This window comes from Hevea brasiliensis, chromosome 14 (genome assembly GCF_030052815.1).
Source record: "Hevea brasiliensis isolate MT/VB/25A 57/8 chromosome 14, ASM3005281v1, whole genome shotgun sequence".
Lineage (NCBI taxonomy): Eukaryota > Viridiplantae > Streptophyta > Magnoliopsida > Malpighiales > Euphorbiaceae > Hevea > Hevea brasiliensis.
This window is the reverse complement of record NC_079506.1, coordinates 16917090-16929963: the sequence shown is the minus strand read 5'-3', so window position 1 is coordinate 16929963 and position 12874 is coordinate 16917090. Positions and strand designations below refer to the sequence as shown.

The 12874-nt window shown below is 35.7% G+C and overlaps 2 protein-coding genes and 1 long non-coding RNA gene across 7 annotated transcripts; all 3 read left to right on the top strand.

Annotated features, from left to right (window-relative positions):
• The first annotated feature begins 1960 nt into the window (after positions 1-1960).
• LOC131173167 (uncharacterized) lies at positions 1961-3136 on the top strand. The gene is made up of 2 exons (XR_009143394.1): positions 1961-2294; positions 2871-3136. It is a non-coding gene; the product is annotated as an uncharacterized LOC131173167 (long non-coding RNA).
• A 2440-nt stretch (positions 3137-5576) lies between these two features.
• LOC110649744 (beta carbonic anhydrase 5, chloroplastic) lies at positions 5577-12839 on the top strand. 5 transcript variants are annotated; one of them, XM_058134897.1, is made up of 11 exons: positions 5582-5926; positions 6019-6086; positions 6971-7150; positions 7239-7287; positions 7442-7555; positions 7680-7733; positions 8220-8302; positions 8400-8505; positions 9320-9516; positions 11438-11490; positions 11654-12839. In XM_058134897.1, the coding sequence occupies exons 1-10, from the start codon at positions 5822-5824 to the stop codon at positions 11454-11456; spliced, it is 975 nt and encodes a 324-aa protein (XP_057990880.1). In that variant the 5' UTR covers positions 5582-5821; the 3' UTR covers positions 11457-11490; positions 11654-12839. The 5 variants fall into 5 exon arrangements, 3 of the variants coding, with proteins under 3 accessions (XP_021660137.2, XP_057990880.1, XP_057990879.1); XM_058134896.1 differs by having other exon boundaries at positions 11438-11495; XR_009143369.1 differs by having other exon boundaries at positions 5583-5926; positions 11434-11490.
• On the top strand, positions 12265-12591 carry LOC110649746 (protein PELPK2-like). The gene has a single exon (XM_021804447.2). The coding sequence runs from the start codon at positions 12265-12267 to the stop codon at positions 12589-12591; it is 327 nt and encodes a 108-aa protein (XP_021660139.2).
• Positions 12840-12874: the final 35 nt, after the last annotated feature.

Here is a 12874-nt window from a genome sequence, read left to right as displayed (position 1 = left end):
AGAAGAGACCGTTGATTCAGGAAGTACATGAGTTGATGGATCAAGGTTTAATCCTAGATCTTTCAGATGAGGGGGTATTGTTGGCTCATTCTTCAGTGAGGCCAGACTTGCGGGACAGAGTTAGAGTTTCCCAGTACAGAGACCAACAATTAATGAAGATCATAGAAAGAGTACAGCAAGGTGAAGGTGGTGAGTTTGGATTTGCCAATGATGGTGCTCTAGTGCAAGGTTCTAGGATATGTGTGCCTGATGTGGACAATCTCAGAGATGAAATCATGCGAGAGGCACACTATACACTGTACAATGTCCACCCAGGTTCCACCAAGATGTACCATGATGTGAAAGATAGCTATTGGTGGAATGGCATAAAGAGAGACATAGCAGACTTTGTGTCCAAGTGCTTGACTTGTCAGAAGGTGAAGTTTGAACACCAGAGACCGTCAGGGAAGTTGCAAGAGCTCCCTATCCCAGAATGGAAGTGGGAAATGATTTCTATGGATTTTGTGACTAGGTTGCCTCGTACCACGCGAGGATATGACTCGATATGGGTAATTGTAGACCGCTTGACCAAATCAGCTCACTTCTTACCTGTAAAGATTACATACTCTGTGGCACAGTATGCCCGGCTCTACATTCGAGAAATAGTCAGATTGCATGGAGTTCCGACTTCCATAATATCTGACAGAGGGCCCCAGTTCACTTCTCGGTTTTGAAGAAAGTTGCAGGAGGCACTTGGCACACAGTTGAACTTTAGTGCGGCTTTCCACCCTCGCATGCACGGACAAATTGAAGGACAATCCAAACACTGGAAGACATGCTTCGCATGAGTGTTTTGGATTTTGGAGGTCAATGGGATGAGCAGCTAGCTTTGGTGGAGTTTGCCTACAACAACAGTTATCACTCCAGCATAGGGATGGCACCCTATGAGGCACTATATGGAAGAAAGTGTAGGTCTCCTCTGTGTTGGACAGAAATGGGGGAAGCAAAGGTGCATGATGTAGACCTAGTGCAGTACACTTCAGAGGTAGTTCCTTTAATCGTGAACGATCAAACAAACTTTTCAAGAGGCGTAAGAGTTATGCACCCAGACGGAGGGATTTGGAGTTTGCAGTGGGCGACTATGTATTCCTGAAGGTTTCTCTAATGAAGGGAGTCATGAGATTTGGAAAGAAGGGCAAGTTGGCACCTCGGTATATTGGACCTTTTGAGGTTACGGATAGAGTTGGAGCAGTTGCCTACCGGTTGGAGCTACCACCCAACCTTTCTCACGTTCATCCCGTGTTTCATATCTCCATGCTCAGGAAATACATTCCAGATCCTTCTCATGTACTACAACCAGATGTAATAGAGCTAAAAGAGAACTTGATATTTGAGGAGCAACCTGTAGCCATAGTGGACTACCAAGCGAGACAGCTAAGATCAAAACAGATCCCTATGGTTAAGGTTTTGTGGAGGAGCCAGTCAGTGGAAGAGTGCACCTGGGAGTCAGAACGGGACATGCGTAGCAAGTACCCTTATCTGTTCAATGCGTAATCATGTACTTTATTCTGCCTTGTGTAAAATTCGAGGACGAATTTTCTGTAAGGGAAGAATGTAACACCCCGATTTTTATATATTATTATTGGGCTTCGTGTAGGTATCCTCAATTCGCGGAAATTCGGCGGTTGTCCGGATTCGTGAATTTCCGCGATGGACCACTACTGGAAAAGTTTCCGAATTGGATCGAGATTTTGGCTACCCCACCATTGTTAGGTATCCCGAGCACGTTCCCGAAGTCGGAATCGGCAAAGGTAAACCCGAACCTTGCTTTTTCGTAATTTTCTAGTGCTTAAATAGGATTAAAAATCCATAAAATATTCGTGGTAGCTTAGAAAATTACGATTCTTTTTGCAATAGCTTAGTAATATTTCTAAGGACCGCAAGCAAAGTTTTATAATTTTTAGAGCTTATTTGAGCAGTTTTTGCAAAAATGATCAATTATAAGGACTAAATTGAAATTTTACATATTGTGATGGATGATTGATTTGATGGGCCCAGGAGGGGCTGTGTGATGTGATTGAGTTGTGGATATATGGATTGTGGATATAGAAGTGTGTTTTGAGCCCTTTTACAGGTTGGGTAGGTCCTAGGTATAGGGGAGACTCTGCCGGATTTTCGGCATGACTTAGGACGTATTGGGTCTTTTCTTGATTTGTATTGAGTCATTTGTATTAAATGATTGTAATAAAATTGTCAGGTGAGCCGGGACAGCCTTCTTCCTCCGCCCAGCCGCCTCAGTGACCACCGTCAAGTCTGTGAGTAAAATATTAATTTTAATTGTAATTTCGATATTATTATATGTTCAGCATGCCCATGCATCACTTATATGCATATATTTATGTAGTTAAACTCTAGGCACGATTTATGATGCATTGATAACTGTTAAAGTGCCATGATGTTGTTGTGGTAATTTGGAGCAGTGTGCGTGCGTTGGCGTGCGTGTGATGTGGTGTGGACTATGGATAGGACGGGTAGTCACGGCTTGAGTTCTTCGCTGGGACCCGATCCTTCGAGGGGTAGTCACGGCTTGAGTTCTTCGCTGGGACCCTCGATTTGGTTTATTAAGCGAAAGTCCGGCTTGAGTTCTTCGCTGGCACCAGGTTGGATTTAAGAGAGCTGTATAGGGGATCAGCTCCCATATGTTATGATTGATGCTACAGGGTGCGTGAGTGCTCCAAATTACCTTTTTGATGTTATGATGTGAAAATGATGTTGATGTTGCATTTCACTCTACAGGGTGCATTAGTTTTAGATAGTTATAGAGATTATGGTTAAAATTGATATTTTACTCTCTGAGTCGAACGCTCACTCCTGTTCAATATTTTTTTCAGGCTACAGGAGGATTTTATTTTTGGTTAACCTGCTTTTCTCCTTCGCAGGTTGTTTATCAATATTTGTGTAATTTTATTTACTCCTAGAATTTCCGCATGTGTTAGAAGTATTTATTTGATTATGGTCTGTAATATTATTATCATGTTGGACCTGTAAACGTATAATGATATGTATGTTTGATGGATTGGATGAGGGAGCTGAGCTCCCATTTATTTTTATGAGGATATGAGTATGTGGAGGGTGAGCTGAGCTCCCCAATTGAGTATTTATTATGTTTACAGGTCGGGTGAGTAGAAAACTCCCCGTTGGAAAGTCCATTTTATGGCCGGACTCTGTCCGATTGGTTTCTTGAAATTGGGCCCAAATGGGCCTTAGAGTTGGGTTAATGAACAGTTAGGCTTACTACGGGCCTCGGGGGCTTTAGGCTGGCCCAGGTCCTAGTGCCGGTCCGGCCCATAGGTTGGGTCGTGACAATTATATTGAGAAATATTAAATAAATTTAATCATTTAAAAGTAAAAAAAGTAAAAACTCCATATGATGTTTCTTCCAAATTAATTGAAAATTCTGGCAGGGCAATTGCTCAAATTGAGTATGTTAGTGCAATTGGTAGCTTAATGTATGCTATACATTGCTTTACACCTGATATTGCTTTTGCAGTATATAAATTTTTAAGATACACTAGTAAGCCTAGCATTGAACATTGGAAAGCAATTTCAAAAGTTCTTGGTTATTTAAAAGGAACTATAAACTTTGGTTTGTTTTATAATAAATTTTCAATTGTGTTAGAAGATTATACAGATGCTAGCTGGATAACTAGTATTAATGATAATCAATCAACTTCCGGTTGTGTTTTTACCTTAGGAGGATGTGCTATTTCTTAGGCATCAAATAAACAAACTTGTATAACCTATTCTACAATGGAATTATAATTTATAGCTCTAGCAGCAGTTGGTAAGGAGGCAGAATGGCTGAGAAATTTTTTACTAGATATCAAGTTGTGGCCACAACCGATGCCTGCTATTTCCTTACATTGTGATAGTCAAGCAACAATATCTAGAGCTCATAATAAAATTTATAATGAAAAGTCTAGACATATTAGCTTAAGACATGAGTATGTGAGACAATTAATCTCTGATGGAATTATTACTATTACTTATATCAAGTCTTGTAATAATCTGGTAGATCCGTTTACAAAATGACTCTCGAGAGATATGATAAAAAATACGTGTGCTGGATTATGATTAAAAATATTCCATTAAATTTACTAGCAATGAGAACCCTATTTTATAGTATTATTACTAAATAAAGTTTAAAGAGTAAAAATAAGTCATTAGTAAATGTTACAATTAAGTACTTAGTGTATTAAGTTAATGGAATGAGGATGAGTATTTATACTCTTAATGAAGTTTAATATTATTACAAAAGAAACTTCACCTATATGAACATAGGAAGTGGTGCCGCTTCAACAAAGCGAAAATAACTTTTGTAAATGTTCATGAAAACAGGAGGTAGCACAAGGTTATATTCATGCTAAAATTTTGGTGAACTTTTTCAGTCTAACCAATTAATTCGTGTGTGTAGTATTTTCAATTCTATTTAATAGGAATCTAGGTTTAAAATAAGGCCATCATGATTTCTTTAGAACTTTGAAATACTTACACTAAAGAAAAGTTTAAATCAAAAGATAATTTTCATTATGCATGAAACAATGGGATCTAACAATACAAGCTAAGTAGGAGATTGTTATAAATAGTTTTTTTGTTAGATAGTATAGAGAGAAATAATTTTCATATTGTTAAAATATAAGAAAGTGAAGGAATGATAAAAGTGAAATGTATATAAAATTATATATATAAATAAATATATATTACTCTATTATGACACTTGGCATGTATATGTGTAAAATAAAATAATTATTTTATTGTAATTTTTATAAATAAATTACAAATAGATGTATTTATTAACAAGTAGATATGTCTATTAATAAACATACATGTCTATTCTATACAAACAGTCACAACTGTTTGTATAAATATCTATTAATATGTTAATAAACAGACATATTTATTCTATATAAACAGTCACAGCTATTTGTATATGTGTCTTTTAATAAATAGACATATCTTTTATACAAACAGTTGTATCTATTGAAGATAGATAGATGTGTATATCCAAAAAAGGTGCTATAACTTTTCGTTCTTTATAAATATGAATGAGTTTTTCAATTCAAATATATACTACTTCTACTTCTGATTCTTATTCTTTTTTTATAATCTCTCCAAATTTGATTCGTATAAAAAGTTCTTAAAGGAAATCTTCAGGAGTTACTGTCTGCAGATTTCAGATTTTGTTATATCCTAGAGGTATATTGTCATAACTTTACAACAATCTAGTGGAGGTAATTAATACCTTAAAGATAATAATTTATCACACCTCAAAACCTATTATACATCTACTGCTTCAATAACTACTTTTACTTTCTCTCCAAAATAGAAAAAAAGTAAAAGAAAAATATAAAAAATTACAAATATATCCCTTAATTATATAAATTTTTATTTATTAAGTTAGAGATAAAATTATAATTTTACTATTTATAAATAAAATTTCCTCTTAAATTTTCCTTTCTCTTTTCTAACATCAATTTTTTTTTTTTGCCTTTATTATTATTATTATTATTATTTTCCTCTCAATTATTTTCCAATCCAAACACAATGCAAGGGAAGTTGGGGAACTTTCAACGTGTGGATCACGGCGGCTTAGTTGGCCTCGCCACTAAACCAAAAACTTTGAATTCTCCGTCGTTCTTGGAGACGAACGTGTTTCTTGATCCAACCCACACATACCCGCCTTCTTTTTCAAAACTATACTCATAAATGCCACCCTCAAATCCACATTTCTTTCAGCATTTCACGCCTCGAAAGCAGCTCTCTACCTTTCTAGGGCCCTCCAATGGCTATTGTTTCTCCATCTTCTTCCGTTTCAAATAAACCCTTGTCCTCCCTACCATTGATTCAAGCCAACAATTCTAAATCTTTATCATTAAGGGAACAGACGGTATTCTCTCTATCTTGCTTCATATACATTTATGTATCTGTGTATCATTTGGTTCTGCTTCTTAATGTGTATGCTTATTTGTATTGGTGCAGTTCTTTGGTTCTAAAGGGAAATTAGGTGCATTTGAACAGACCCACTTGAAATTATGCACTGATTCAAAGTAAGTTAACGTCGACATCCTTTTTTTTTTGGTCTATTAATGTATTATTCCATTCACATGTGGATTGAAAAGAAGGGATATTCTTTATTTGGTGTTTTCAGCTTTGCCCATGTTTTTTCTCCAATAATAGTTTTATTTATGTTCCTAATTCCTTGATTTAGTTCAACTGCTGGTGCTTTAAGTTGCTTTGGTGCTGAATTGTTTACTCCAAGAGATGATCTTAATTGACCGAGCTGAATGTCTCAAGTTACTTAAAATGTTGGCTTCTTAGCTTCTTGATATGTTGTATGCTTCATTCTGTAATTAGAACTTATTCTGGAACATGGCTTGGTAACTCTTAAAAATTAACTCTTAACATTATGTTTTAGCAGATTTCTAGTGATGCATATTGTTATTTAACTTATGTTAATTTGGATCATCCATTAATTGTTGGAGTTATAAAATTTTATTAAGATCTTGAATTGTCTTAATTAAATATTTTTCTAAGTTTTATGATGTAGTTCATGTTGAAATTTGAAATTTGAAATCCTGTTATGATGTAATGCTAGCATGAAGAACTTATACATGTGTGGATCAATTGTTAATTTGAGGAGCACCTGACACCTCGCCTGAAAATCTACAGATTACACTTCTTCCAATGAAATTATTTGAATAGATATTTGAGAATTTAATGCGTGGTAGTTTTCTGAGCTTATTCTCTTAATGATATATTTATAGAAAAAAGCTGGGAATCATATGACACAGACTACAATACCACCTTTGGAATTGTATAGGTGTGCCTGTCATTTGACATAATTTATAACTTTAAAAACTGTGTTTCATTGAACTTAACATTACTGGGACTTCGTTTTATGCTGTTACAAATGTCTTCTTCAACCTTTCAGCATTTCAGGTCTGAAATTGAAGGCTTCAAGGGAGCCTCCAGGGCTGACCAGGGAACCTCCAGGGCTGACCAGGGAACTTAAAAGTGACAAGCTGGAGAATCCTGCAGTAACTAAAAGTGATAGTGACTTATTTGATGAGATGAAACAACGGTTTTTGAGTTTCAAAAAGCATAAATACATGTAAGATAAAGAGTGAAGAATTGTGGAATGATGTTTGTCTTTCATTAAATAGTTTGGGCATTTTAAGATGACATTCGTTTATGAACAGGAAAAACCTGGAGCACTTTGAAAATCTTGCCAAGGGTCAAGCACCCAAGGTAATAATTGCTTTTCTAGTTAATTAATGAGCAATATATTCGTTTGTCTTATATGTATTTTAATTGCATTGTAATTTTTTTTTTTTTAAATTTTTATTGCAATTGGCTGCTGAAGTGTTGGCAAATATAATTTGACTAACAATTTGAAGAACAGTTTATGGTGATTGCTTGTGCAGACTCCAGGGTTTGCCCCTCAAACATCCTGGGATTCCAACCGGGAGAAGCATTTGTGGTACGCAATGTTGCAAATATGGTCCCCTCATATGAGGTATTTTATACATTGGATTTGATTTTTCCAAAATTGTTAATCATTGATGCTATGAATTGAACTGTTACGAAAGTGTAATCTGAAAATGTTTATTTGTTGGTGTTTGTCCTTTTTGTATATGCAGAGTGGGCCATCGGAAACAAATGCTGCACTAGAATTTGCTGTGAATTCTCTTAAGGCAAGTTATGCTACAAATCTAGTTTTTTTGTCATGCATCACGTGTCTTTGGAGCCATAATATTGATTATGAATTCCCTGAATATATAGGGTAAGTTGAATTAAAGCAACAAAGGTTGCCGCATGGATTCAGATTAATTCAGAAATGGTTCTTATGGTACACTTTTGAGTAAGAAATTAATTAGAGGGTAGTGAAGCAAATCAAGCAGAAAATAAATAGAAGGATATTTTCTCATTTCAAACTTGGAATTGATTCATGAAATATGATTTACTTTTGAATCATGACTAGTAACAGCGGGACAGGCTTGTTGTATGATGTTGAAGAGTAAGTGGGTTTTCTTTTCAAAAAAAAAAAGGAGTCAAGTAGATGGGAGATTAGATATGTTATATGTTTTGCTTTGAATTATGAAATCAAATGTGTTAGGCATTAAGCTGTTGAGATTTTATCTCATCATTCTTTTTTGAGAAATCATAAATAATTCTTTCAGGTTGAAAACATTTTAGTTGTTGGTCACAGTTGCTGTGGAGGCATTCGTGCGCTAATGAGCATGCATGATGATGTTGAAACAAGGTTTCTGTTAGACTACTCTTCTTTCCCCCACGCCCCTCGCCCCCCTCTCCCTTTATTCTACTGAAATTTTTTTCTTTTATTTTCCCCGTGTTTTCAGTAGCTTCATTGGAAGTTGGGTGGTAGTTGGGATGAATGCAAGGTTAAGAACAAAGGCTGCTGCCTCCAATCTTAATTTTGACTGGCAGTGCAGGCACTGTGAGAAGGTGATAGATCCTTCTTAACCCTTCTCTAAGAGTTCAGAACATTCAATTTCTGCTTACTTTTTCCATCATGCATATCCACATTTTCTTAATAGATATGTTGTTATTCTCTTATAAGGATTTATCTTGATTCTCTGTTCCCTCTAAGATTATAAGAGTTACTTGTTGCTTCTGTTTAATGCAATGCTGAAAATTTTCTCCTCTTTGCTTTTGTTCACAGTTTCTGCTTTTATAATAATTTTTTTGTAAAAGATTTGGTGGTGGCCAATCAAGTATTGCAAACAAGTACAGCTGTGTTGTTTTATAAACGGAATGGAAAAATTAGAATGAGTACACGTTAGTACTAGTTTTAGTACCTGTTTGGCATTAAGATTTAAATTGGTTTTTGAAATGGACCCTTTTAAATGCTGTCTTTTTTAGAGATTTTGAACTTTTATGACCAAAACATATTTAATTTACCTTAAAAACCAATTGTAGTCGCTTTTAATCAACACATTCAAGATAGTATCTTTTTCAACAGTAATTACAACAGCAATGCCACGGACTCTTAGTCTAATCCTTTTTCTGCCATTCTGCTTTGGCCCATCCTTGTATGGAATGGGTCACAAATGGGTTGTCTTTCATCTCATTTCTTCCTTTGTAAAACTGAGATTTTGAATATCTAGGTAATAAAAGTCTGAGGTTAGATTGCAAAGTAATGGGCAGAGACAAATTTAATTGATGAGAGGTGGTCTAAAGTAGTAGTCTTGTAGAATGATGAATAAACTTTTTTCATAAAACTTTCTTAACGATTTGTTACCTGAAATATTTTCAACAGGAATCAGTCAACTGTTCATTGGGAAATCTCCTTACTTACCCATGGATAGAAGAAAAAGTGAGGAATGGTGAAGTTTCTATTCATGGTGGCTACTATGACTTTGTTGACTGTACATTTGAGAAATGGACTGTGGATTACAATGCAAGCAATTCGAAGGAGAAAAGTGGCAAAGTTGCAATGAAAAACAAAACATTATGGTGCTAAATTTACCTTTGCTTTCTATGTTGTACTATAATATGTTATTAATCTTCTTCTGGTTTGTGCCTTTTGAAGAATAATGTTATTCCCTTGAATCAAGAGAATAACTACCTTGTTATATGTGTGTTGTAATTATTTTTCCTTTTTGATGTTGTCTATGCTCTAGGATAAGTACCACCTTCGTGCATCATTGCTTATATGGCAGAAATAATTTGCTGTTACAGATTCCAGTAGATGTTGTATTTCGACCCTTCTTTGTACCTATGTGAATAAGTATAAGATGAGGCTAATTAGTGCAACTTATCTTTAGAAACTTTTTAACTCATTGGGTTCTGAAAGTTTGTTTGATCTAAAAGGGGCTCTCTGAGCTGTGTTAAACTTAATGATTTTTTCTTAAGTGTCTTCATTTCTGCATGGCTTTGATCTGAATAAGGGAACATGGTGCTACTGGACCTTGATATATGGGTTGCTGAATGGAAATTGTAATACGAGATGGGACTTGAGGATGTTAAAGTGGGATGCCTATTGCCTAATGAACTATGCTGAAGAGCTGTATAACTGCAAGTAGATTATAGGCAAATGCACGTTAAAAATCACTAGCAAAATGAGGTATGACGCTAGCAAGTAAGATGACTAAACTTGGTTACAGCCTTTATGGTCTGTTGCAGAAGCTGATAATTTTGGTGGTCAGAGTCCACTTATTGATATATTCAGGTGGTTGATCTTCTGCAATAAAAGCTTACAGTTCATTTGCATGCAGTGAGTTATGATTAACCAAACTTGCTGGCTTATTAGCGCAAGTCGGTGACTTCAATATATGGTAAATATGGGTTATTTGAACTTTGAACCAAGATTGCTAGCTCTACCATTGGATTATTTACCTGTTAGCTTACCAATTCATTTGCTAAAAGCCTTTTCTATTTATTTTTTGTTTCCACCTAAAACAAGAAAGATCCTAAGAAAGTGATATCAAATTGCTGTAATCGAGGAGAGCAACTATTTATCACTTGTTTCTGTTTAGTGGTGGTTCGCAAAGCCATAATCTTTTTTCTTTATACCTTCACGCACACCATATCAACAAATACTGCTAGTTTTCATGTTCGGTTTATTCATCAATTTTCTAGTAAAATACAATAATGATAATTCGTGTTGGTATTGCCTCAAAAATAGCCAAACGTATTGTTTCAGATTGGCTCTGTTACTCTGTCTATTGTAGAGAGTTCACCATGCCCATGCGGTAGCTGTTGCTTATTGTGCACTTCAGGCAGCACAACAGATGTTTGTCATTTTGCTTCTTCAGCTGTATGTTCGGTCTATTGTTATTCTGTCAATCATCAAGGTTAAGGTTTCCACCTCACAGATTTTTGTTTTGCTGAAACCAGAATGCGGAAATCCTGCCATACCTTATGCAACACTGAATTTGCACAAAAACTGAACTTTTTCAATGAATGAAGTATATCTCCTTATGTTTCATTCTGAGACAAATCCTAAACTTCCAAGTTTGTCATGCATGATAAACTATTAGGAATATCTCCCTGATGGATGATCCTCTTTTAAACTTAAAATGGTACAATACCCTGGAGAAGAGAGGAAAGTGTTTTTGGTTTGTTTAATAAGAATGCATAGTAGGCTGAGGTATATAGACATGTTCACAGTGTATATACACATTAAAACCATGAGGGGTTTACATGGTTTTAGGTTGGTTTAATACTGAATTACAATCAAGCCCAAGGCATGAAGATTAGCTAACATAAATGTTGATGTGGTGATATATATAGGTTTCAGGCTGGGATGTGTGATGGAGTCACACATATTGACTTCAAATTTTAACTAGTAAAAAACTGCTTCATCTGATATATCATATATGTTGCTGCAGGTATGTGTTATTTATCACATGCTCTTGCTTTTGATGACAGGTAGGCCTTGGGATTTCCCTTGATATTGGGCTTCAGCCATGCTGAGTGATCCACCGTGTGAAGTATTGCCTCTGTTTTCTGTTGCTTCCTTTTCATTCTTGTGGATTTCTCATGCGATTATGTAATTTATAATGTTCTCAGTAGATGGTAATTTTCTATAATGCAAACTTCAAACGTTGAAAGGCTATATGAGTTTGGATAAATACATTATGACTTGCAGAAGGGAGAACAGTGAGCAGGCAAGAAGAAAAGAAGAATATGCTGAATTTTGAGGGTGGAGTGGCCCAAGTTTTGCAAAATTGGTGAGAATAAGCAAATCTTAGACAATGTACCAAAAGAAAATAATTATTGAGAATCTTATCTTTGAAGATGGAATGAGAGAGAGTTTCTGGAGAGAAGATGTACATATTAAATAGGTAATTTAACAATCCATCCAATGGTTGATATTCCCATTGGTATTTTGGCTAGAGATATTCTCCATTTCTTAGGACCAATTGACACGCATGTCTGATGATTCATCTAGCTACAGCAGATAGGAAATTAAAAGAATCCCAAATTTTCTCTAGGAAGCATCTTGAGAATAGAGAAGTTTGGAAAGAAATTGGGAGAAGACATGGGATTCTGAATGATTGTCTATTAGCACCACAGGTGAGAAGTTGAACTGCCGTATATAATCTTTCCTTTCAACTCTCCCTTGAAGTCTCCTTACTTTCAACCTCCCACATCTATAAAAGCCCCTTGCACATGAGAACCAATGCAGAAAACAAGCTTGACAACCTTCAATTGCTAGAACTCTGATTTTCTCCGAAATTGTTGCTAGTTGCACCAGATATGGCCTATCGTCAATTCTCAGCTGTGATATTACCACTTTTGTTGATTAGTGTTTCATGCCTGAACAGCCAGACAAGTCTGGTAGATGCTCAACAGCTTATGGAAATAACTTTACTGGAGATACCTGAATTGCCAGAGCTGCCTTCTTTTCCTCAGGTTGAATTGCCACCATTACCAGAATTGCCAGATCTCCCAGAGCTTGAAGTGCCACAACTGCCTGATTTGCCTGATATCCCTGATTTGCCTGACCTCCCTACGCTCACGTTACCTGCCAAATCAACTATTCCCAAGGACATCAACCCCTTTCATTCAACTAATAGTCCTTAAACGATTATACCTTCTCATATTTCTGCAGTGGTTTCATGATGAACTTCATCCAATGCTTGATGTTTTTGTGATGTGCTGTCTGGTGTCGGAGTTCTGCACCATGTTTCTTGAGCTGATGATTTATGTAATTTTTATTGTCTTTACTTGTTGCAATCTATATGTGTTTCCGTTGGAGAGATACTTGTGTTTTCTACAATTTTTCAGTTACGTGTGATATATTCATACTCTCTTGGTTCTTGATTTTATGATGAATTAATAGCAGAATTTCTCGTCACATTATATC